Below are 25,996 nucleotides of genomic sequence, written 5' to 3'. Positions count from 1 at the left end.
GGTAAAAAAAAAAAAAACCAGTTTCACAAGATCCCTTATTCCTCAAAAATCGAGGCTTACCGGAGCTTGCGAAAAAGAGGGGTTTTTTTCCCCCGACAAATGGCCCTGTCTACATGGGGCTTTTTATCCCAAAAACCTCTCCGCAAAGAGAATCGGAAGAAGATATGCAAATGAGCATGCTATTTGCATATCCTCTTCTGCAAAAAAAACAACGCAGTGTAGACAGAGCCAAAGTGTTTGCACACATACACAATAGTGTGGCTGTACAGGTTGGACCTCCCTGGTCCGGCACCCTCGGGTCCTGACTAGTCTCAGAAAAGGAACTTTTGTGGACTAGGGGAAGTCATTTCAGGCCCCCTGCTGCCAGACCCACCCTGCCAAATCTTCCCTGCCCTTCGGGCTTCCTGGCTTTCCCTTGCCCAACTGAGCCGTGCATCAGCTCCGGGCCCCTCCCCAGCCCAGCTAAGCCACATGCCGACTCCTGGCATCCCCTCCTCCTTCTGCAGCTCAACTGAGCCACGGTGCCTGCTCCCCCCCTCTACAGTGGCTCACCCATCGGTATCATAAACCCACCTTGGGAAAGACGCAGTCGCTGTGTTGGTGGGAGGAGCCCAACTCCCTTCTCCTCCATCTCTGAGACCTCACCCCCTGACTTTTATGAGAGCCATCAAGGGAGCCCAGGCTGTTGTGAGGAGCCCTGAACCCTCCACTTGCCATGGGCTCCAGGGGGCAGGAACACAGACCAGGGGCTGTTCTTAGGTCCCTCAGCTTCCACCCAGTGGGCAACTGGAGGGTCTGGTGGTCCACACAGTGAGCTGACTAAGTAGGTGGCTCTTAACCATTGCCCAGGCCTGGGGGCAGGGCCTCAGGGGGAGAGAAAGATGGGGGTGGAGCCTTGGGGGAAGAGGAGACGCATTCACAGTTCAGCCCAATATCTCCTCTAATTTTTCTCATCATGTGTAGAATACTTTTTGTTATGTGCACCACCAACAGAAACATGTGCTGCAGGCACTGAGTACTCTGCCAATCAACTGGGCAGCATTTGAATCTCTCTGAGGCGCCCTCCCAAGCGCTCAGCGTACAGGGAACCTGACCCTGAGGGCCGTGGAAGAAAACAAGCCTTCACTCTGCGTTGTGTTTAGCAGCAAGTAGCCAGAGGCAATTTTATTACGAGCTGCAGCAAGGGAAAAACTGATTCGGATGGGGCAGGGGGACGCTCCCCCCCCCTTCCTAGGCAGATCTTCGAATACAAGCAATTATGAAGCAGTTTATATACTATCTGTTACATATGTCATGGCTCCTTCCCCACTCTGGCATGATAAATGCAGAAGTGGGGGCCAGCAAGTGTACCCCAAAGCCTTATCTACCAGGCTTTGGTATAAAACTGCCCCCAAAATCTTAACAACCTAGATTTTGGGAATAAAACTCCTGCTGCCACCACCCAAATATTAATAATGAGATTAGGGAAAAGATCATTTGGGAAATCTCACCCCTATTATAAAAATCAGGACACACAAGTAACCAATGTCAGGTTAATAAAAAGAAAAGAGAAAACTTTTATTATTACAACAATATTCCTGTTGCAGCATAAGGATCAGATGGAAAGGTAACAAAATATACTCATGAAGGAATTACACCATGGGCTAAAACTTAGTTAAAAAGAAAGGGCAAACATCTCTTAAGCAGTGCCAGATATCAGTTCCAACTCTTCAAACAATAAAGCCTAACGAAACTCCCTAAACTTTACTTTACTTACAGAAAAAGAAGAATGGTGTCTTGGAGAGAGAGAGAGACATGCTTGTCCCTCTCTGTAGCTGCAGAGCACACACCCAGGATATGTCTACACTACAACGTTAATTCGAACTAACTTAGTTCGAATTAGTTAATTCGAACTAAGCTAATTCGAACTAACGGATCCAGACTAAAAAACTAGTTCGAATTAGCATTTTGCTAATTCGAACTAGCATGTCCACGTTAAGTGGACTCTGAACCGGGCTTAAGGCTGGCCGGAAGCAGTGCCGGCAGGGCATCAGAGGAGGACTTAGAGCGTGGAGATGCTGTCTCAGGCTAGCCGAGGGCTGTGCTTAAAGGGTCCCGACCCCCACCCCGGACAGACAGTTCTCAGGGGTGCCCCGCTTGCAAAGCAGTCCTGGCTTGGATTGCCCGGACTACCCACACTGGGCACATCACACCACTCGGCCATCAGCCCGGCTGCACTTGCCGCAGGCTGCCATCTGCGGAGAGGGGGCAATTGGTGGCCAGCAGGAGAGTTTCCACCCCCAGAAGCCTGCAGAGCCAGCCCAGTCCTCGCCATCGGGGGCTTGTGCCCCATTCCTCCCTCACCTCCTTCCACTTACCCTTCCCTAGCCCCTTTTCTTGATGTACAAAATAAAGATAACGTTTCTTCCAAAATGGAATCTGTCTTTATTGAACAAAACTGGGGGAGACTGGGAAAAGGAGGTGGGAGAGGGGAAGAGAGAGGCTGGGAGAGGGGAGGGCAACTAAAATGATCAGTGGTTGGGAACAGGTCCCATATGAGGAGAGGCTAAAGAGACTGGGACTTTTCAGCTTAGAAAAGAGGAGACGGAGGGGGGACAGGATAGAGGTCTCTAAAAGCAGGAGTTGGGTGGAGACGGTGCATACAGAAAAGTTCTTCATTAGTTCCCATAAAGAAGGACTAGAGGACACCAAAGGAAAGGAATGGTTAGCAGGCTTCAAACTAGTAACAGAAAGTTCTTCTTCACAAAGCAAAGAATCAACCTGTGGAACTCCTTGCTGCAGGCGGCTGTGAAGGCTAGAACTAGAACAGAGTTTAAAGGGAAGTGAGATCAGGTCATGGAGGTTGGGTCCATGGAGTGGTATTAGCCAAGGGGTAGGAGTGGTGTCCCTGCCCAAGGTTTGTGGAAGGCTGGAGAGGGATGGCACGAGACAAATGGCTTGATCACTGTCTTCGGTCCATTCCCTCCAGGATCCCTAGGGTTGGCCGCTGTCGGCAGACAGGCTACTGGGCTAGATGGACCTTTGGTCTGACCCAGGACGGCCATTGTAAGCTCAGGGCTCAGGGTCGGGGGTCTCAGTGGACCACCTTGATTCTCATGAACACCTGCTCCTGGGTGGCCAGGCTGGCAGCTCTCCTGCCCTAGCCGGCCACTTTCCTGTGCCTAGTGCGGAGATCGTGGACGAGGTCCACGATGTCTGCACTAGCCCAGGCGGGTGCCCAGAAGCCCGCAGAGCCAGCCCAGTCCTCCCCATCGGGTCCCGGGAAGAGGGGGAGGGCTGGGGGGGGCATCGGGTGGCTGGCTCGATCCGTGCCAGGTGCAGGGTTTGCTGGCTGGGTGCTGGCAGGCTTGCACCTGGCACGGGCACCGTAGCCAGCCTGTGCCCCTTTAAGGGGTCCGGGGCTGGGAGGGGGGCAGAAGAGTTTCCCTGGTGTTGGCCAGAGTGGCCACCAGGGAAAGCTGGGGAGGGCTAGCCTCCCACTAGTTCGAATTAAGGGGCTACACACCCCTTAATTCGAACTAGCTAGTTCGAACTAGGCTTAATCCTCGTAAAATGAGGTTTTCCTAGTTCGAACTAAGCGTTCCGTTAGTTCGATTTAAATTTGAACTAACGGAGCGCTAGTGCAGCGCCTATTTAAGTTAATTCGAACTAACGTCTGTTAGTTCGAATTAACTTTGTAATGTAGACATACCATACCCCCAGAGAGACAAAAGGAGAAAGGAAACAAACCCAAATTCCTTTGTCCCAGTTTGAAAGTCCCACCTACATTCCTATGGGTCACTCCACCTGGCTAGGTGTAGTTAACCCTTTAATCCCCAGGCTGCTGGCTAACCCTCATAATCATGATAACATATAATAACAATAAACAATTCGTCTCCTTCCCATTACAAACACCAATGGCTAACAGTTATTTTAGTTCCACCCAGATGTTCCTTATCTCAAGGTTGATGCTTCAGTCAGCATTCTATCCTTATCTCCTAAAACGAGGCAAGAGGCGAGATCTTATTACAGCTCTTGGATTGTCAGGCCGCAGACTTAGCCTGACTCTTGCTCTGCTACTGACAAACCCTAAGACGGCTGCACACAAATCCCTGTGCCTCCACAGGGCAGAGTGGATCTTTTAATGGCCCCAGAAGAGAGCGTTGGGTAGCGAAGCCAGTGTAAATTAGCTCTGAGTGTCCCTAGCTTTTTTGACAGAGGCTGGGAATGGGTGACAGGGGAGAAATCATTTGATGATTCACTGTTCTGTTCACTCCCTCTGAGGCACCTGCCATTGGCCACTGTGGGCAGACAGGACACTGGGTTGGATGGACCTTTAGTCAGACCCAGTATGGCTGTGCTTAGGCTCTGCCAGACCCTCCCCTGCCTCTAAGTTCCCTGGGCCGCACGCAGAGTCAGGGCAGCACTTAAATTGTGCTGGGATGTGCTGGCACCTCTGGGCTTGCAGCATCCACTAAAAAAGTAAAATAACTTGGCTGGGGTCTGGCGTCTGCCATTGCAAATTGAGCCCCAAGGTAGCACATGTGGTGTAACAAGGCACATGTGGGAATGAGGGTGTCCTGTACGTGCCAACGGTGCAGTGAGTGTGGCAAGAAAGGCAACTGATAGGCATAGGGTGTGATCCTGGCGGACACGTTCAGCCTTTTCCATTCCATCCCCTGCTACTCCTCCCTCAGGTGCAGGCTGGGCTTGCTGCAGACCCATTTCTTCGTTGTCAGGCACCTCGAGGACAAGACAGCGACATCGTTCAGATACGCACAGTCTGCTCCGTCCTTCACTTCAAACCTGCAAAGGGGAGACCAGCAGGTGGGCAGCGAGTCAGTCGGAGCCAGGCTGGGCAGAGAGCGGGGACGTCGGACACAGCTCAGGGGCTGAAGGGATTTCCCTCTCCTGGACCAACACAAGACTCCTCCCTGGAGGGAGTGAATCCAGAGGGGGAGCTTTAACATGGGCCACTATGGGAGCCCTGGGAGAAAGAGGCTGGGGCTGAGTGTCAGGCTCCGGGCAAACACAGGCAGGAGCGGTGGCAAGAGTTTGGCAGCCAGGAACTGAAGCCGGGAGCCAAAGCCAGTAGCTGGGTGAAGAGTCAAGATGAAGGTCAAGCCTGACTCAGAATTCAGGGTCCACATTGCAACTAGAATCCAAGTCAGAGCCAAGGCCCATACCAAGCAGAGCAGCTGCCTGAACACTTCCTGCTGCACCCCCGAGGGCTTCTATAGGATCAAGGACCCAAACCGGGGCTGTAAAAACTACTGTCAGTCAGATCATTTGAGGCGGGACTTCCTGTGGTGGGCAACCTCTGCAGAGAGTAGGTCACAGGAAGCATCCAGGGTACAGCAGGTGACAGGCTGAGGATGGGGATTCCTTCATGTGCCTGGGTTCGAGTCTTACTGACCCTTACTTCAGGCAAAGGCTTTATACTGTGGTGATGACTAGAGCTCCAATTACAACAGCCTAGAGAACAGCCTGTATTACTTTAGTCCAAGGGTGGGGAACCCCTGACTTGCCTAGATCTGGCCCCCAAGACATTGGGAAGCCTTGCTGCCCCACAGTGGGGCTGGAGCACACACTGGCGGCGGGAGAGCCATGTCAGTGAGGGGTTTTGGTGGGGCTTTTTTGTTGTTTGTTGGGGGTTTTTTTGCTTCTCACTTGTGGGCGGTCCCTGACAAACTGTTTTGTGGGTCAGTGGCCCCCGACCCAAACAAAGGTTCCTCACCCCTGCTTTACTCCAGGGCTGTGTCTAGACTGGCAAGTTTTTCCGCAAAATCATCTGCTTTTGCGGAAAAACTTGCCCGCTGTCTACACTGGCCACTTGAATTTCTGCAAAAGCACTGACGATCTCATGTAAGATTGTCAGTGCTTTTGTGGAAATACTATGCTGCTCCCGTTCGGGCAAAAGTATCTTTTGCGCAAAACTTTTGCACAAAAGGGCCAATGTAGACAGCTGAGATTTGTTTTCCACAAAAAAGCCCCGATCGCGAAAATGGCAACCGGGGCTTTTTTGCACAAAAGCACTTCTAGATTGGCTACAGATGCTTTTCCGCAAAAAGCATTTCCGGAAAATCATGCCAGTCTAGACGTAGCCGAGGTGTAACTGCCACCCCTTCTAGCAGTGGCTAGGCCAGCCTTGAGAGTCACATATCCGCTACATCCCTGCTAACAGATGCAGCTGGTGCATTGACCTCCCTACATTCCCCATTCGATTCCTGGCTGCCGACACTCCCAGGTGGGTCAGGATTACAGGTGAAAAGCAAGAACTCTGTTACTTTAATACAATGCATGGTTGTTCTGAGCGTGTTTAGCACCCGTGGAGCAAATGAACTCTGGTGAACTAACATGGTGAGACTTCCCAGACAGAAAGCAGGACTCACAGGTTGTTGAATTCTGTCCCATTCACCCACTTCCAGGGCTGGCGTTTTTCTTCCCTCTGCAGGCCGATCCAGTGGTAATCACGTCCCTTATAACGCATCAGGAAAGCCTTTAAAAGAAGGAGGTTGTGTTAATTTGGCCTGGTTAGAAGCATTTCCAGAGGCCCCATCCCCCAAGTATGTAGCTCTGCTAACCTGGCCTCCCCCCTGCCACAAGCCACATGGAACTGTGGGAGCAGCCTCCATGCAGAGAGCAGTTTTATAGGGAAAAGGGAGAATGATCTGTAAAGACAGGCTGAGCTCTGCGAAGCTTTTCATACAAAAGGGACTTTTTTCCCCACATTGAAAAATGCTGATGGGTGATACTGAAACATTTGACAAATGCGACAATTTCACCACATTGCCATTATGCAAAAAGACACCCCCAAACTGTATTGCTATAAACTGCTATAATTGTTGGGAAGGGAACATTTTGTTTCACTTATGTGTGTGTTTTTTTAAAAGTTTATTGATTTTGAAATGAAAAGAAAATTTCAACTGCAAAAATCGCAGCAAGAGATTTTTTTAAAAATAAAAGATGGCTTTAAAATGCTCAGTCTCTAAAAGAAACATTTTTGTTTAAACTGGAAAAACTTTCAGCTTTTTTTATTTACTGAAAGTGTTTTGTTTGCAGTCTGAGCTGAAACGAGGGCTGTTTTCAATCAATTTTTTTTACGTGGCTGATACACTAAAAACACGGTCTTTGCCCATCTCTATCTGCCCATACAAAGATTAAGGTGTAAATCAAGTCACTATAGTCTAATTGAATCATAGAACACTAGAACTGGAAGGGAACTTGAGAGGTCATAAAGTCCAGTCCCCTGCCCTCGCAGCAGGACCAAGCACCATCTAGATCATCCCCAATGATCCAACCTGCTCTTCAATATCTCCAGTGCTGGAGAATCCACAATCCACCTAGGCAACTTATTCCAGTGTTTAACCACCCTGACAGTCTGGAAGTTTTTCCTAATGTCCAACCTCAACCTCCCTGGCTGCAGTTTAAGCCCATTGCTTCTTGTCCTGTCCTTAGAGGCCAAGGAGAACAATTTTTCTCCCTCCTCCTTTGTGACACCCTTTTAGATACTTGTAAGCTGCTATCCTGCCCTCTCTCTGGGTACGTCTACACTACAACGTTAATTCGAACTAACTTAGTTCGAATTAGTTAATTCGAACTAAGCTAATTCGAACTAACGGATCCAGACTAAAAAACTAGTTCGAATTAGCGTTTTGCTAATTCGAACTAGCATGTCCACATTAAGTGGACCCTGAACCGGGCTTAAGGATGGCCGGAAGCAGTGCCGGCAGGGCATCAGAGGAGGACTTAGAGCGTGGAGATGCTGTCTCAGGCTAGCCGAGGGCTGTGCTTAAAGGGTCCCAACCCCCACCCCGGACAGACAGTTCTCAGGGGTGCCCCGCTTGCAAAGCAGTCCTGGCTTGGATTGCCCGGAGTACCCACACTGGACACATCACACCACTCGGCCATCAGCCCGGCTGCACTTGCCGCAGGCTGCCATCTGGGGAGAGGGGGCAATCGGGGGGCTGCAGGAGAGCTTCCACCCCCAGAAGCCCGCAGAGCCAGCCCAGTCCTCCCCATCGGGTCCCGGGAAGAGGGGGAGGGCTGGGGGGCATCGGGTGGCTGGCTCGATCCGTGCCAGGTGCAGGGTTTGCTGGCTGGGTGCTGGCAGGCTTGCACCTGGCACGGGAACCGTAGCCAGCCCGTGCCCCTTTAAGGGGTCTGGGGCTGGGAGGGGGGCAGACGAGTTTCCCTGGTGTTGGCCAGAGTGGCCACCAGGGAAAGCTGGGGAGGGCTAGCCTCCCACTAGTTCGAATTAAGGGGCTACACACCCCTTAATTCGAACTAGCTAGTTCGAACTAGGCTTAATCCTCGTAAAATGAGGTTTTCCTAGTTCGAACTAAGCGTTCCGTTAGTTCGATTTAAATTCGAACTAATGGAGCGCTAGTGCAGCGCCTATTAAAGTTAATAGAACTAACGTCTGTTAGTTCGAATTAACTTTGTAGTGTAGACATACCCTCAGTCTTCTCCTTTCTACACTAAACAAGTCCAATTCTTTCATTCTTCCCTCATCGCTCATGTTCTCTAGACCCTTCCTCATTCTTGTTGCTCTTCTCTGGACCCTCTCCAATTTTTCCACATCTTTCCTGAAATGTGCCCAGAACTGGACGCAAGATTCCAGCTGAGGCCTAATCACCGCTGGAGCCCAAGACCTGGGGCTGATGAAGCTGGTCACAGAGCGGCAGCAGGGCCAGCCCCTGGATTCGGGAGAGCTGGGTGCAAACCTGGAGGGGCTGCAGCACCCTGCACCTCTGCTTCCCGTGCTTGGGACACTGGACTTGCCGGCGACCAAACCAAACCCAAACACGTTATTCGCCCAGTCTCTTACCAGGTCCTGGAGGGTGTCAATCCCAGTCAGGGAGGCGCCCAGGGCAGAGCAGTGGCTCCGGCTGGAATCCCAGTTCTCTTCGGCATCAGAGAAATAGTAGCATTTCCCTCGGTAGCCGACCCAGTCGTTGGGGCAGGTGAGCTTGACAAGAAGAGGCTCAGGAACACGAGACGCTACCACTGCAAACAAGACAGCACCGTCAGGTGAGAGATCTGCCCCTATTGGTCTCAGGGCCTGGCTCTACACAGCCGGGCAGTGGGAAACCCCCAAGTGTGAAGGCCGGCATCTTTCACACCCTCAGTGCCTGCACAAGGCAGCTTCCCGGGGGACGGGCCCTGCTGTGTCCAAGGGGAACATGTGGGAACAATCCCCTCAGAGCCAGGCCTCGCTCAGAGCTCGGGAAATGGCTTGGAGGGCAGGGGGGTTAGAAATGAAGCCTTTGAGTGGGCATCCCTGCCCCTGATTTCAGGGGTGCTCTGGGAGGGGAGTGGGACTCCTGATTCTAATCCCGGCTTTGGGATCGGAGTGGGGTTTAGTGGTTGGAGCAGGGGGCTGGATGCCTCAGGCCTTAGAGGGCAATGGGGTGTAACAGGTTAGCTGGGAGGCATGTGGGAATTGGGACTCCTAGATTCTCTCCCAGCCTGGCTTCACATCACTTGAATCAGTGGCAGAGGGGCTCCTCCCATGCCTCAGTTTCCCTTTCTATAAAATGGGATAATGACGTCCGCCGTTCTAAGCCTGCGATGGGGGATGTGCAGGCCCCATGCTGTGACCACCAGGGAAAGGTTTAACGGACAAAGGGGCCAGTTCACAACAGCTTCTGTAGAAGGTTGTGGGGAGCAGTGGCAGAGGGGGAAATTTCTGCCAGACCCCAGAGGGAAAAGGCAGGAGGAGGGAGAAGTGGGGGTAGGAAGGAGTGTGTGGGGGGGGTTGATCTGCTTAAACACAGGGGGTCTGGGCTGGAGCACAGACGAGAAGAGATGTCAGGGTCCCCCCCACAAAGGAAGGCGCACTAGGAAAACCTCCCTGAGAGGGAACAGGAGGTTGGTGCCCTGTGAAGGTGATGGGCCCTTTGGGGGGGGGGATGTATAAGGGGTGAGATTTCAACTGACCCATAGTGCAGCAATGAGTCCCAGAGGGAGGCTTAGGGGGCTGTGCCATTAGACTTTGAGATGCTGCGGGGAGGGGAGGAATTGTTTTCCTGGAGGTGGACATTGACTGGGGACGTTAGCGTGTGGTTCTTTACATGATTCATGTAAAGCCTGGGCCGATGGGTTAATCCCAACAACTACACACACAACCCCTTGCTGCCTCTGTATCAGAGGCAACGGAGGGGAGCCAGTGTCTCTGGGGAGCTGGTCTTTAAGCTGGCTCCCCATATGCACCAGCTCCTGCCTCCCTCCCCCCGCCATGTGTAAATGTGTATCTGATGACACTTTCAGCAGAGCCACGTGTACACCATTAAATGCATTTTAACAGCCCTGGACTGGCCAGAGGTGACTTGGCTGACAGAAGCTGCCAACGGTGGCAGAACCCAGAGGCAGACACACGGACAGACCCCCCCCCCCCCCCGTTCCCGCCTCTCACCATCTCTGGCACGAGGGGGAGCTGCAGCCGGGAGCTCTCAGGATTCAGCTTTAGGGGCTGGCTCAAAAGGGGCTGATTGTCCCAGGACCCCTCCCCCCGTTGCTCCTGAGCATTGCAGGACGTGGGAGCTCTAGGGCTGTGACTGTGATCCTGACAATTCCCCAGGGGGAGGGAAAACCTGGAGACCGAAGCCGGCAGGGCTGGAAACTCACTTGCCAGAGATATCACCAGGACTAGGATGATGATGAGGAGGATACACACTGAAAATTTGACTGCAGCTGTGCCTTTAGGGGATGATGTGTAAAAGATGTGGAAGGCAGGCTCTGGAAGGGAAAAGGCCCTTGTTAGTGCTGGGCTGCCCTGGGAATCCCTCTCTCTGCCTCACACAGCGCCCGGGGTGAATTGTTGGCAGGGTTTGAACTTAGGATTTCAGCTTCTGTCTCTCCTGCTTGAGCTGCAGAGCTCAGGTGTCTTAGCTCAGACTCCTGCCTGCACCTTAGCCAGCTACCAGGGGCCCCTGCGTTAGCACAGCTGTGCTTAGTAGGCTACATTGTGACACCAATTCCTCTTCTGGCTCCTGCCCCACCTGAAGCCATTGCTAGAGCAGGGGCAACAGGCTGCCAGCAGGGAATGCGTCTCCCACTTCCCTTCCCTCTGCCGGCATCACGCTAGTGCCTGGTGAGACCAGCTATAGGGAACACACATGCTCATTTCTACTAGGGACGTCATAGCGTAAATGAAGTGAGCCTGTGTTACTGGAGCTCCCCTGCACTGTTGCCACTTTAAAGACAAACAAGATGGTTTAATAGGTGATGAACTTTCACAGGCCAGACCCACTTTCTCAGATCGTATTCACATCCCTAGTGTCCAGCCTCATGTCATGAGTAGGGGTTGAACCTGAGACCTCTGGCTCTACAGGCATGAGCTGTTGTGGTTTGAGCTGAAGTAGACCGGCTAACATGAGAAGCAGTTGCAGACTCGTCCATCTTTGATACAGCCCTGCCCCTACAGACGCCACAGTGCATCGTCTTGGTACAACCGGTGCTCTCAGGCTGGATGAGTTAGAACAGGGGCACCCAACTTTTACAGCCTGACATCGAACGTATTTCCAAACGTCCTCCTTTGCCCTGTACTCCCTTAGCAGTGTAGCACCTTCCCCACCCCTTGCAATGCCACCAGCAGCCAGTAGGGGGTGCTCCACACCAGTAGGGAAAACATCCCTTAAGAATTCTTTTGACATCAGAATTGCTTTAGATGTCTAAGAGGCCTGGCTGGTGTATCCTTCTCTCATGTGCTGGAGGATCAGATCTGGGGTCAGGAAGGAATTTTCCCTCCATCAGTTCTCCCACTGGGACTGGTTGCAATTTCCAAATTTCTGCTGGAAAATCCTGATTTGATGCAGATGAAGCAATTTGGAAGGAACATATTGGCTTTGTTGAAATTGTCTAGGGGGAATGATCAACGTGTATCATTTTCACTCTGTTGTTTTTGGTGGAAAGTTATGAAAGCGGAGCGTTTTCAGGATTATCTAGTCAAGTAATCGATTGTAAACCACGTTAATAAGGTCTGCGCTATTCAAAGCAGGTTTTTACCCCATGCTCATCACGGTATCTGAGCGGCCTTTTGTTTTCTCTGTCTCCCCCACCCCCACGCCCGAGGGGGAAGCATGTGCAGTGCAGCGTTGTAACAGGATGTGGCTTATTTTATTATGAATAGATCTGTTGCTCCGTGGTGTTTTATATATATTGGGCCCACGCCCCAGAGCGCTTTGAAGATAAGCTAAGAGGCCTTGAACATGATTTGAAATCCCATGAGAAGCCAGCAGAGTCCTTCTGTGGGGGAATTTCCATTTTTTCTTTCCCTGCGGGACCAAAGGGCATTTCAAAACTTCGGCATTTGCTGCAGCACGGCCGTTCCAAGCTCAGTGACGCTTGAGAACCACAGTTTTGAGCGACTATGGGGACTGCCCCTGCAACTAGAAAATAAACCTTCATCCTCTCCCCCCACCCACAGCCCTCCCATTTGCAGTTCAGAGATCTGCTGCTTTTTCAGCATCACAAAACCAGTGGTTTCGTTGACTCAACGCCAGCCATTTCATCTGCCCAATCAAGTTCCGCCAGCTAGTTTTGGTAGCTTCCTCTCTGACTTTCCAGCATTACTGTTATGGGCCCGGGGCAAGCACCGAACTATTTTGGGCAGCAGTCCAGAGACAAGCACAGCAGGCAAGCAAAGGGTATTTGGGGACGGAGATGGGAGACAGCGTGTGAGCCAGCCTCAGTGCTGCCTAACTTACAGCATCTAAATCCAGAGGGCCCATTCTAACCCGCTGCCAGAGGATACCACTCCCTGAGCTCAGAACGGCTCCCTGAGCGGGAGCAGAGATGTTGTAGAAACACCCATGGGGCTCCAGGCTCTCGTGGACCACCGCGGCTGCTTCACAGACATCTATGTGGGGTGGTCGGGCAGGGCACATGACGCCCGCATCCTCTGAAACTCCAGCCCATTTCAGGTGGGCACTGTCTTCCCCCAGTGGGAATTGACTGTTGGACATCCGCATGTATCTGTGTATTGCAAGGGACATGGCCTTCCCCCTCATGCTGCGGCTGATGCAGCCGTACACCGGACGCATGGATTCTGAACGATTCAACCAGCACCTGAACCGGGCCCACAACCAGATGGCGAGCGCCTTCGGACGGCTCAAGGGGATAGTCCATTGTCTGCTCAGCCATCTCGAAATGGAACATTGTGGAGGTCATGGCAGCATGTTGCGTGCTGCACAACGAAGTGGAGCAGAAGTGGGAGGTCTTCCTCCCAGCATGGATGGAAGCCGAGGGGCGGGCACTTGAGCAGCCCTGCATAGCCGCCAGCCGGCAGGCGCACCGCGATGGAGTGCGCATTCAGGAGGCCTTCAAAGAGATGTTCTCCCAGGCCCCACACTAGGGTTGCTTCTGTCTGGTGTCCGCATCTCCCTCCCATCCTCAGTCCTTCCCTCCCCCCATTCCCTCTCCTCCCAATCAACACAACTGTTTTTTTGTAAACAAACCAAAAACTGTATTATTTACATGGGGACAGAGGGTGGGAAGCAAGAGGACACTCTCAATTGGGAGGGGGAGGAGGAAGGGGCTCTCCACTGGGAGAGGGAGCTCCTGCCAGTGCCTCCGCAGGTGCTGAGGCCTTGGCGCTCTTCAGGCCAGCATGCAGCTCAAACTGCCTGAGTGACACACACCCCTGGGCACCCGCCTCCCCTGCCCGTGCGAGGGAGAAGCGCGATACTCACCGGCGGATCCGTCGCCAGCCTCAGACGAGGCCCGGGAGGCGTCCCGGCTGCTGGGCACTGGCTCGAGGTGCGGGGTGACGGTGGTGCTGCAGTCTTCTCCCTTGTCTTCGGAGCCACTGGTCAGGTCACCCTCGTCCTCCAGGCCAGGTCCACCGCCGGTGAGGGCCCTTGTATCACCGTGTCGCCCAGAATGGCATGCAGCCGGTCATAGTGGGGGCAGATGTCGGCTCCTGCTCCTCCCGCCCTCAGTGGCCCTGACATAGACCAGGTGCAACTCTTTGACCTTGGCCCAGACCTGTGCAAGGATCCGGGCGGGATCCGGGCTGGGTCATGTGGGCGAAGATGTCGGCATTTCGGCACCGGGCACGGGGGTCATGGAGGGCTTCCTCCTGCACCCACACGTCCAGGAGAGCCTCCGCCTCAGTCCCGGACCAGCAAGGGGCACACCACTTTGTGCCCCTCCGTGGCTGCTGGGAGGCCTGGGGTGGCTGCTGGGAGGAGGGTGCAGGTTCTCAGGATGCCTCTGGAACAGACATGTGGGCTCCTGGGTGCAGCAGGGCAGAGCTGGATGGCGGCGTCTGCAGGGTGCCTATGCCTTTAAGGGAAGGGAGGGTCTAGCAAGCAGGAAGTAGCGAGCTGTGAGTGCAGGTATGGAGCATCCAAGCGGCCACCTGCGTTTTTTCCTGGGAGGCCAGTTCTTGCATAAAAGCTCTTGGCTGCCTGTCCTCACCGTCCTCTTGTGCAAGAAGGCGTCTTCCTCGTACGGAGCATCAGAGCTCTTGTGCAAGAAGGCGTCTTCCTCGTACGGAGCATCAGAGCTCTTGTGCAAGAAGGCTTCTTCTTCCAACGCTGTCCTGTCAATTTACTTGCACAAGAACGCGTGTGCCGTGTAGACGGCCCGCAAGCTTTTGTGCCAGAACAGTCATTCTGGTGCTAAACGCCTGTAGTGTGGACGAAGCCTGAATGTCTCCCGATGTGCCAACATCCTGTTTTGAAGTGTGGCTAGATCCATCAATGGCTATTAAATAGGATGGTGTCCCTCCCTTCTGTCAGAGGCTGGGAATGGGCGACAGGGGAGGGATCACTTGAGGATTTCCTGTGCTGTTCATTCCCTCTGGGGCACTTGGCGTTGGCCACTGCCAGCAGACAGGTTACTGGGCTGGATGGACCTTTGGTCTGACCCAGTCTGGCCGCTCTTACGTTCTTATGACATCAGAAGTGGACACTGAATCCAGTGATGCTTTCATCAGTGATGTACACACAGAGGTGACGCCACCTCTCCACTTCATTCTCTACACTCCAGTGTCGTTGTAGGAGCACCTTTCCGTTGGGTCCCAGCTCTGGCCCCAAAGTCTTTTCTAGGTCTGTTCTTTCCATGGCACTCGTGAGCAGCTCTGCACTTTGCAACGACACCCCTTCGGGAAGATCTTGTTTCCCACCCTAAGCAGAGACGCTGTCTAGAAGACGCCCTTCCCCTGGTCTTCGGGCCCACATTTCTAGACGGTGGAAAGGTTGCACGAGCCAAAACCCAAGGCATGCTCCTGTGTGGCACCCACAGACATCCCCGAGGGCAAGAACCAGTCGGGCAGCCCTGGGCTCCAGTTACTCAGCTGGCCCCACCCACTGTGCAGTCGCACACACGTGAGGTTGGGGGTGTACACAATCGTTGCCCAGACAGGTTTCAGGGTGTGTGCCAGCTGGTTTTAAAGCTCAACGAACTTGGCCCTCAGCTTTACTCCTATCACCCTGCCTGGGAGGGGGGTTGATCTCCCACGTTTTAAGTATCTTCACCTATGTCCCACCATCTGATCCCAAGAGGTACCACTGATCTCAGTGGTATTGCAGCAACACTGGGAGGTTGCACGTAAATTGGGTGTGAATGCAGCGGATCCTGTGGTGGTGACCAAGACCCTCGCTCCACAACAGAATTTCTGCGGCTAACTTCCATGGATCTGGGCCCAAACACTTTTTCTCTCCCCTTCCCTCCCTCTTTGGAAATTCTGGTTCCCTCACTGTGACTCAGTGACGCACCCCAACTACTCCCCGGGGCATTTGTACTCAGGTTCTTACTTGACTTTGCTCCTTTCTCCACGTCTCCTGGGACTGGAAGCAGATTCTCCGGCTTGTCTGTCTTCTGCTCGCCTTTCCCCATATTTTCCCAGGCTCTCTGGGACCCTTTGGCACTGGGTGCTGCTTTATTCCACACTGGAGGCCCAGTCAGCCAGCCAAAGGGTCCCAGAGATTGCAGCCTGAAGTTCTGTAACAAAAAACCAAAAGTTTTTACTTCTGCAAAAAGGTTGTTTCTGGTGACCTCTCTTCAACCCCATCACATTGGTCTCTTTTGGCAACTGCTTGCATCCTGCCGGACCCCCAGATGGCAAGCCCTCCGGAGTAAATGTAACCACCACCAGTAGAATTTGAACCCGGGGCCTCTGGAACTTAGTGTAGGAACCTTTCCAGCTTGAGATAAAAGCCAGCTGCTTCTCAGCCTCAGTTGTAGAGCCACTTATCACTGTAAGGGGTATAAGTGCATCTCCACGGGACAATGACCCACACTAGGGCTATGTCTACACTGGCGGGTTCTTGCGCAGGAACGGCCGTTCTTCCCCAGAGCATCCACACTGTCCACCCACTCTTGTGCAACAAGAGTTACAGTAAAGCATGGGAAGAGTGGGCTTCCTGTGCAAGAGCTACGCTCTTTCTAACAAGTGTAAGCCTTCTTACCCAAAAGGGCAGTGTGGACTATTGGAGCTTTCTTGCGCAAGAGCGCGTCTACACTGCCATGGGTGCTCTTGCGCAAAAGCACATGGCCATGTGGACGTGTTCTTGTGCAAGAGTTCTTGCACAGGAATTCTTGCACAAGATGTTCTTGTGCAAGAACCTGCCAGTGTGGACACAGCCTAGGTGTGTGTGGTTACATAGACTATCAGCATCATGACTGGTAGGTACAGCACGTAGCACAATCGGGACCTAGACCTTGATTGGACTTCCTGGACTTTGCCATAACATGAACCAGTAATGATCATTGAAGACAAAGCTGGACAATATGCAGCCCAGGAGCCGGATGTGGCCTGTTGACAGGCTGCATTTGGCAGACTTCTAATTACATCCTGCGGCCTGCGCCATTGAATTTCCAAGGGGTGGCTCAGGCAGCAGGATCCTATTTAAATGACTTACAGCTCCTAGCTGCAGTGCTACATTCTCAGTGGCCAGTTCCGCGAGACCTTTAAATCATGTCAGTAGCTCCGGGCGGCCGCTAGGCAACACCATAGCAACTGGGTTGGGAGTCACTAGCCCTTTGCTGTATTTTCAATTCTAAGCCTCAGGCCCCAGACAACTCTGTATGGGAGGCTGTCTGTCACAGTGTCTGTGCAGCGCCCGGCACAACAGGGCCTGATCTCAGCTGGGGCAGGGACTGTCTCTCGCTGTGTCTGTGCAGCGCCCGGCACAACAGGGCCTGATCTCAGCTGGGGCAGGGACTGTCTCTCGCTGTGTCTGTGCAGCACCCGGCACAACGGGGCCCTGATCCCAGCTGGGGCAGGGTCTGTCTCTCGCTGTGTCTGTGCAGCGCCCGGCACAACAGGGCCTGATCTCAGCTGGGGCAGGGACTGTCTCTCGCTGTGTTTGTACGACGGGGCTCTGGTCTAAGAGGGATAGCATAGCAATCCCACTTCTCATTATTTGATATTGTATCTAGTATTTATTATTACGTCCCCTTAGGTCTTTATTTTTAAAAAACAGACTTTCTTTAGCAGCTCCTTGGTCACATTTTGGAGAAACGCACTAAAATATTAACACCTTGTGAATTTTAGTAGATCAGAATGTACTTGAGAAAGGAAGGCAAGATAATGACCCCATATTACAGGTGGGGAAACTGAGGCATGGAACCTGAACATGACTTACTCAAGGTCACCCCGCAGACTAGGGACAGAGATTGAGGCATATAGGCCAGTATCCACCAGGTCAACCTGTCTCGTCAGCTGCCAAGAGTTAGCTTTAGGACCTGTCTACTCTGGAAAAAGCCAGTGGCTTTAACAACCAGGTTTTGATGCAAAGCAGACAGGTCAGCATGGGGTAGGTTTGCCCACACCAGGGCTAAATCAGACTTGTCTGGTCTGGTTTGGCAAGGAGCTTTCTCTGCCGTGCCGGGGTAATTCAACGGCGTTCCTGGAACAGCTGCTGCCACAGGTATTAACAACGCCCATAGAGGGTTGCTGCCAAAAAACACAATGTCACTGGTGCCATAGAAACAGCAGGGACTAAACAATGCTCCCAGCTCTTATTATGCCCACCCTCCTGGTGGGATGAACCGTGTTCAAAGGGACTCAGCGCCCACAAGAGTAACCAAGAGCAGAAATGAAATGCCCCCCGTTTTGCTTTTTTCAGACAGGCTCAGCAGCAGCCCCTCATACCGGGCTGCAGAGAGACGCTGCCAGGGGAGGCACAATGCAAGGAGCGGGAAGAGGGGCAACTCCAGGCAAAGGCCTAGGAGCTGTGGGGCCTGGCCCGGCCCATGGGAACGTGGAGCCCAGAGCGGGAGGGAAAGGGTGTAGAAGTCAGAGAAAAGCATTGCGTGGGAGAGGGTGAAAGCAAGGCTGAGAGGATCCTGTGGGAGGCAGGAGCCCATCAGCATGCAAATTACATGCAGTGAGACCCCCTCTCTCCACTCCCTCGCCATGTATAGCATGGGTCTGAGGTAATTTTGGAAGAGCGTGTGGCCAAAGGCTGGTCGGCACTAGAGATGCAGGACTGGGCTACAGAATCCTAGCACTCGAAAATGGGAAGGGACCTCAAGAGGCCATTCAGTCCCGTCCCTGGCCCTCACGGCAGGATCCAGCACCATCTCAACCAAAGGTTCCCAACCTTCCTCATATTGTGGACCAGCAAACTCATCCACCAACTTTTGGCAACATTTTATTGCATATTTTGTTATTTAAGAACATAAGAGCGGCCACACTGGGTCAGACCAAAGGTCGATCCAGCCCAGTAGCCTGTCTGCCCACAGTGGCCAATGCCAGGTGCCCCAGAGGGAGGGATCACAACAAGTAATGCTCATGTGATAACTCCCCTTTCTCCCACTTCCAGAGAAACAGAGGCTAGAGACACCATTCCTACCCACTCTGGCTAATAGCCATTGATAGACCTAACCTCCATGAATCTATCTAGCTCTTTTTTGAACCCTGTTAAAGTTCTAGCCTTTGCCGCATCCTCTAGCAAGGAGTTCCACAGGTTGACTGTGCGCTAAATGAAGAAAAACTTCTTTTTGTTTGTTTTAAACCTTCTGCCAATTAATTCCATTTGGTGACCCCTAGTTCTTACTTTGTGGGAATAAGTAAATAACTTTTTCTTATTCACTTTTTCCATACCAGTCATGATTTTATAGATCTCTATCCTCTCCCTCCTTAGTCTCCTCTTTTCTAAGATGAAAAGTCCAAGTCTTTTTCATTTTTCTTCATATGGGACCCATTCCAAACCCTAATAATTTTTGTTGCCCTCTTCTGAACCTTTTCCAATGCCAATATATCTTTTTTGAGATGAGGTGACCACATCTATACGCAGTATTCGTGTGAATGAATAATGAATATGCAAATATGCAAATGAAAGTTTGCCTATCCACCTGCCCCCAAACCAGCCCCTTGATCCCCAGTGCCTAACAGCCTTTGACCCCATCCCTATGCCCGGTGCCCTTTGACCCCAGCAGGAAACTCTCCAACAGACTTACCCAGCCTCCAGACTTTTCTTTGAGGGGGATCCTCAAAGGCAAACTTTTCACAAAAGCCATGTGGAGTGTGCTGGGGGGGTGTGTGTGGTGGGGAGAGGGGAGCAGAAAGGCGGGGAGCAAGTCTCCTGCTCCACCTCCTCAACCCCAGTGCTGGGCAAAATCAGCCCTCATGCCTGTTCCAGGATCTGCCATGGCACAGCAGTTGGGAACTACTGACCTAGACTATCCCTGACAGGTGTCTGTCCAACCTGCTCTTACATATCTCCAGTGACAGAGATTCCGCAACCTCCCTCGGCAATTTATTCCTATGTTTCACCACCTTGACAGGCAGTAAGTTTTTCCTAATGTCCAACCTCAACCTCCCTTGCTGCTTTTAAGCCCATTGCTTCTTGTCGGGTCCTCAGAGGCCGAAGAGGACAATTTTTCTCCCTCCTCCTCCTTGTGACACCCTTTTAGACACTTGAAAACTGCTATCACGTCCCCTCTCAGTCTTCTCTTTCCCAAACTAAACAAGCCCAATTCTTTCAGGCTTCCCTCATTGCTCATGTTCTCTAGACCTTTCCTCATTTATGTTGCTCTTCTCTGGACTGTCCACTCATGGGAACAGGACCTAACAGCCTTGTGAATTCGCTTCAAAACAGAGTCACTTAGGGCTAGATAGTTGCTTTTCTTAATCTCACTACATCACTACTGTTAGTGGCTTAATACTGCCAGAAGGTGACACAGCTACTGAAAAGTAATGCACCAAAAAGCACACGCAGAACAATGCATTTGGAAATGCTCACACCCCTTCAATCTGGAGGGAGTCCCATTTCGGTCACCTTGTACCCAGCCACTGTTGACGTGGTTCCAACTAGGGGGATCCAGGGCACCCTCCGAGGTATAGGTCCCTGGTGAGACTCAGTGGACAAGGAACTTCCTACACTAGTTATACTACATGCATCTGACGAAGTGGGTCTTTGCCCACGAAAGCTTATGCTCCAACACTTCAGTTAGTCTATAAGGTGCCATAGGACTCCTCGCCGCTTTTAGTTATACTACAGTTATTTACCGGATGTGCATGTATCTGGCTCAACACCTTTCTTATGAGGTCAGATTTCTTTACTGCTCAATAGTTTCCCAGCTCAAGGCATGGCTTAAAGCTAAGAAAGCCCAGCTGCGGTTTGGGCTTGCAGAGTCCCAGGCTATGCTAAGTTGGGTACAGCAGGGATGGAAACTTCCATCCAAGCCCTGCTAAGCTGCAGGACCCACATATGACTTTCATATGACATGGACCATCTCCAGTTTCTCCGCATCTTTCCTGAAATGTAGGGCCCAGAACGGGACACAAGACTCCAGCCTGTTCCTTCATATCCACACTCCTGTTTGCATCCATGTTTTATGGCACCTCCATCCATCCATCCTTGCACGACCCCCCAAGTACAAGCAGAGGGAAGCATCGGATGTTCTGGTGGTTATAGCATCAGGGCAAACCACCCTTCGCACGCTGCCGCCCCACAGGGCCAGAGCCATCGCAGAGCGGGCCTGTAAAATTACCCAGAATGCAGCATGCCAGGAATTCCGGGAGTCGGACAGAGCTAAAAAACCAAAAGGGCTGTAGTAGACTCATATTCTCTAGATCAGGGGTGGGCAGACCATCTGGCCTTGACCCTCAGGCCCAGAGCAGCCCCATGCCATGTTAAGCAGCTGTCTGCTGTCTCAGGCTCTCTGCTCTGGGGGAAGAGAGGGGCTCTGTGCACTTCCCCCAGCCCAACCGCTCAGCTCCTATTGGCTGGAAACAACTAGACAGTTGGACCTGAGAGATCGGGCAGGGGGCAGCCCACGAAGCCTCCTGCCCCTCACCCCTGTGCATTCAGAGCAGAGGGCCACATGGAGGGAGCAGCTAGTCGTTTTAAGTGTTCTGGGGCTGCAGCAGGCGGGGGGGCTGCTTTGGGGTGCTGCAGGGCTGCTGGCCAGGAGACACCTAGTTTAGTGCCTCCCAGCCACAGCCTGGCACCCTACACCAGGGGTCTCCAACCTTTTTAAGCAGGAGATCCCTTTTTGAATTGAAGTGCAACCTAAGATCTACCTCAAAAATAAATCCCCTTGCCCCGCCTCCTTTGTGCCCCTTCTCTGAGGCCCTGCCCCTGCTCACTCCATGCTCCCTGCCTTCTCCACCTACCCTCCCTTTCATCAGGCAGGGACTGCAGGTTGGAGTGCAGGCTCTGGTCTTGGATCAAGGGATCTGGAGTCTGAGGGGGGGCTCTGAGCTGCTCTTGGGGCAGGCAGTCGGGGTGCTGGAGGGGGTTCTAGGTGCAGGCTCCAGGGGCGTGTTTGGATGCAGGGTTGCTCAGGGCTACGGCAGGTGCTTGGGGTGCAGGAAAGGCTTTGTGACTGGGGTAGGGTTTCAGGATGTGGGCTCCAACTGAGCACTGCTCATCTCAGGTGGCTCCTGGGTGGGGGTGCACTGGGGCTAAGGCAGGCTCACCCCTGCACCACTCCCTAAAGCAGCCAGCAAACTCCCTCCCAAGTCCTGTTGTGCCCCCTCTCTTCCCCGTGGAGATGGGATACAAAGTGGGAGAAGGGGGCACCTTGACATCCGTACCCTCCTCTCCCTCCTCTGCCTTGCACGGCAAGCAGAAGGCTCTTGGGGATGGGAGGAGGCAGTTCAAATGCAAAGGGCAGGAGATGAGCCGCAATAGGGGGACGGGCAGCTGCTGTCAAAACACTGGATGCTAGCTTCTTGGTCAAACCAGTCAGGGTCACCTGTCAGAGGCTCCAAGATCTACCAGTAGAACCCGATCTACATCCTCTCTCCCCACAACTACCTGCCCTAGCTCACCACCTAAACCCTCTGCACCCCCGCCTCCCTCAGGTCACAACACCCACCCAAACCCTCTACCTCTCTCCCAGACCAGAATCCTTTCCTACACCCATATCCCCTCCTAGACTGCATCCCATTCCCCTGCCCCATGTCACACCCCGGCTCCTTCACCCAAACTCCTTTTCACACCCCCCAACCTCTCCTGCACCCTAGTCCCCTACCCTGAGCCCTCTTCTGCACCCAACCTCCGTCTCAGACCCCGTACTCCTTCCCTAGAAATGTCTGGTCCTTGCCCAAAACTTGGGATACGCCCCCATCATTAATTATTACCCACCCCTGCTCTAGATCATCAGAGAGGAGCGTAACATACGTTCATCAGCAGGTGACAGACATATCAACCCTTTGACCCCTTTGGATTCAGCCTGCGATCTCTGCCCCAAGGAGGCACCAGTAACTCGTGCTCTTATCTGGGCTGACTACAGCCACATTTGCCAAATTTGGTTGTGCAATTGGCTTGTTTTAGTTCCTCTTGCAGAGGGCCGGGGAGTGAACGAAGCCTCCTGGCGTCAAATAAGAAGGAAGTGGAGCTGTGGGCCATATTGCATGGGGGATTTCAACTCCCTGTGGGGGCAGCTGTGTTTTTTTGTTCTCTGTCTGTACAGCGCCTGGCACAAAGAGGGTCTGCCCCAGGTTTGTGGCTCCTGGCACGGCCGCGATATAAAGAATTCATAATAAGGATGGAACTGAGAGAGCTGAGTTAGTGGCAGTGGAAAAAGGAGGCTTTGAAGGGTCTAGAAGGGGTGTGGGACCGACACTCGAGGGCCAAATCTGGCCCCCGGCTTGCTTGGATCTGGCCCCTGAGGTTCAGGGCTGCCCCCCTGCCTCCCCAGGATCAAGGAGCTGGAGCTGATGCTCCAGGCCTGCAGTCCCTTCCCAGCCAGACCCCACACTCTCCTCCGCTCCTGCCTGGCCCTCCCACCCCAAGTCCACTCCTGCACCCACCCATCCAGCCCCCATACCCCAAACCTGCTTTCCAGCAGCCTCCTTCCACACACCGAACCCCTCATTTTTGGTCCCCCTCCAGAGTGTAGGGGGGCCCATAGAATCTACTAGCCTGCCTCCCCCCAGGCTCTGATGTGCGAGGAGAATGTGGGACGTGTCTTTCTCCTCAGGGTTTTTGGGGTGTTTGGTTGTTTTTTGCTTCTCTGTGGCCTCCCACCCACCCCCCAAAAACAAGTTCCCCACCCTAAAGTGGCGCAAAATGTCAGACGGGAAACTGAACGTTGCACACGAACCCAAGATTAAACATCAACAGAAACTAAACTCAAGCCCGTACAACCAATGAGAGTCCAGATTCCCCTGCGTCTGCTCCCAGGACTCTTCTTCCGACTAGCCTTTGTGCCTCCCAGCCAGCAAACAATGACAACTCAGCGCTTGCTTTCTTCCTGCTCTGTGACCCTGGCTGAATTTCAGAGCCAGGCTAAGGGCAGGGAGAGAGGGGGACTTTCCTCACTGCAGAGATTTGAAATACAAGAAGACACACACTAATCCAGAGCTTCAGAGGGGGAGCTGAATTAGTCTGTCACTGGAAAAACTTAAAAAAACAGCAAATCCTCCGACCGCACCTTAGAACTAACAAAACACAGAGCTGGCTTCATGTGCATTCGTTGGCACCACCCTCAACTAACCCAGGGTTGAATCAAGAGGCTCCCACCACCCACTGGTCCCACCCTCCCCTCTTGCTCCAGGGGTCTCTCCACCAGCCTGCCCCGCTCCTTTGGCCCTGGGTTACAGACAGCCCCTCTTCCACTATTTGATCTGAGGAAGTGGGTCTGGCCCACGAAAGCTCATCATCTAATAAACCATCTTGTTAATCTTTAAAGTGCTACATTGTCCTGCATTTTGCTTCGGCTACCCCAGACTAACACAGCTACATTTCTATCCCTCTTCTTGTGGCTGCTGCCCCATCACTTAGCTCGCAGTGTCAGATGCAAATCACTCCCCACCCGCCAGGTTCCCTCGCTTACCAGAATTTCTTCTGACCGGAGAATGAGCAGCTTCCTGCTTGCAGTTGCATTTCTCAGAAATCAGGCTCAGCCTACCACTGTGACCCAACCCCTATGGGAAGTTCAATGCCAGAGACTGTTTCATGCTGATTATAATCTAGCTGGGCTGCACGCCAGTCCCCTGGGGACTGTTTCCGTGTGTCTGTTTTTTTGCATGCAGGAAGGACCCTCGGCCACGGTTTAGACCCCAACCACTCTGGCCCCGGCATGCCCAGCTCTGGAGCCAGTCCCTGCTTTGGAAGCTGCTCTTAGTGCATTTAAAAAAAATTTTTTTTATAGGACCTGAACCCGACTGCGCAGCAGGGGGTCTCACACAGCCCTGCACCGCAACTTCCTTCTGACAGCAAAACATTGCTCCATCTGTCACTGGGCAGATTTGAACCTCCAGAGTTTAGCGGAGGAGCCTCTACAGCAGGGATGGGCAATAATTTTTTTCTGGGAGCCACTTCAGAAATTTTTAAGTTTTGGACACACACCCCTGCCATGCTAGGAATTGCATGTTATTTATTAGGTGTATTACGGTAGTGTCTAGCAGCCCTAGTTTTGGACCATGGACCTCCCCGTGCTAGGTGCTGTCCATTATTTATTAGGTGTATTACGGTAGTGTCTAGCAGCCCCAATTTTGGACCATGGACCTCCCCGTGCTAGGTACTGTATGTTATTTATTAGGTGTAATACGGTAGTGGACAGTAGCCCCAGTTTTGGACCTGGAACTCCTCCCCGCACGCTAAGAGCTATACTTTATTTCTTATGTGTTCAGTAATTACTCATTTAACATGTTCCCGCTTAACACATTTTCGCAATAGCACGATTTTTTTTTAGGGAATGTTTTTTGAATAACACGACTGTCCCCGAAATACAGCCTCTTCCCGACTTACGAACCAGTTACGGACCAAGCAATTGGTCCGTAACTCGGTTTGTTCATAAGTCGGATCCCATAGAGTTGCACATGACTGCGCTGTTCGTAAGCGCGGATCACGTTCATAACTCGGGATCCGCCATTTACAACAGCTTCGGTCATAAATGCGAATGGTCGTAAGTTGACCGTTCGCAACTCGGGGACTGGCTGTAACACAAAAATAATCAAGTGGCAGACTACTTCGCGCGGCGGTATAAATTGGTGAAAACAGTGGTAATACGCATGAGGGGATGAATACACGTGGTCACAGCGCTCCTCTGCTCACTCACGTGTTTATCTTGTGTTACTTGTGTTGCTAGTTATCTTGTATTGCTAGATATCTAATACTGACGTCGACAACCCAGCACCCACAAAAAACTGACTTTCCCATCACCACCTGATACACAAACTTCATCTTTTCCATTATTTTTAATGGGAAAATTGACCCCACATAGCATGTTTTCGCTTAGCAGGAACATTTTCAGAAACGCATCTATAGTGTTAAATGAGGAATTACTGTATTATGGTAGCGGCGAGCTTATGCTCCTACACTTCAGTTAGTCTATAATGTGCCACAGGACTCCTCGCCGCTTTTGCAGATTCAGACTAACACGGCTACACCTCTGATACTTGTATTATGGTAGTGTCTAGAAGCCCCAGTCTTGGACCATGAACCTCCCTGTGCTAGGTGCTGTACGTTATTTATTAGGTGTATTATAGGACTGTCTACTAGCCTCAGTTTTGAACCAGGAATTCCCCCATGCTAAATGCTGTACGTTATTAATTAGATGTGTTACGGTTGTGGCTAGCAGGCCCAGTCTTGGGCCACGGACT

General features: G+C 52.4%; 1 protein-coding gene across 1 annotated transcript; it reads right to left on the bottom strand.

The window, feature by feature from the left end:
• Window positions 1-1,527: 1,527 nt before the first annotated feature.
• Window positions 1,528-24,384, bottom strand: LOC102461547 (C-type lectin domain family 2 member B-like). Its single transcript, XM_089770718.1, has 6 exons — window positions 24,226-24,384; window positions 15,744-15,930; window positions 10,609-10,719; window positions 8,810-8,988; window positions 6,372-6,478; window positions 1,528-4,785 (listed from the first exon to the last, which is right to left on the bottom strand). The coding sequence occupies exons 2-6, from the start codon at window positions 15,823-15,825 to the stop codon at window positions 4,662-4,664; spliced, it is 603 nt and encodes a 200-aa protein (XP_089626844.1). The 5' UTR covers window positions 15,826-15,930; window positions 24,226-24,384; the 3' UTR covers window positions 1,528-4,661.
• Window positions 24,385-25,996: the final 1,612 nt, after the last annotated feature.

The sequence above is a fragment of the Pelodiscus sinensis genome, chromosome 19, assembly GCF_052426305.1.
Source record: "Pelodiscus sinensis isolate ZL-2025 chromosome 19, ASM5242630v1, whole genome shotgun sequence".
NCBI lineage: Eukaryota > Metazoa > Chordata > Testudines > Trionychidae > Pelodiscus > Pelodiscus sinensis.
The sequence above is the reverse complement of the archived record's forward strand: the minus strand, read 5'-3'. Positions and strand labels throughout refer to the sequence as shown.

What these genes read in the sequence shown, in the direction of transcription:
- LOC102461547 (XM_089770718.1), bottom strand. Translation starts at nt 15,825, where the DNA reads ATGGGGAAAGGCGAGCAGAAGACAGACAAGCCGGAGAATCTGCTTCCA. An exon ending in GGAGAAAGGAGCAAAGTCAA is followed by an intron (nt 10,720 to 15,743) that starts GTAAGAACCTGA and finishes TTTCCCTTCCAG; the next exon opens with AGCCTGCCTTCCACATCTTT. An exon ending in GGGACAGAATTCAACAACCT is followed by an intron (nt 4,786 to 6,371) that starts GTGAGTCCTGCT and finishes TCCCCTTTGCAG; the next exon opens with GTTTGAAGTGAAGGACGGAG.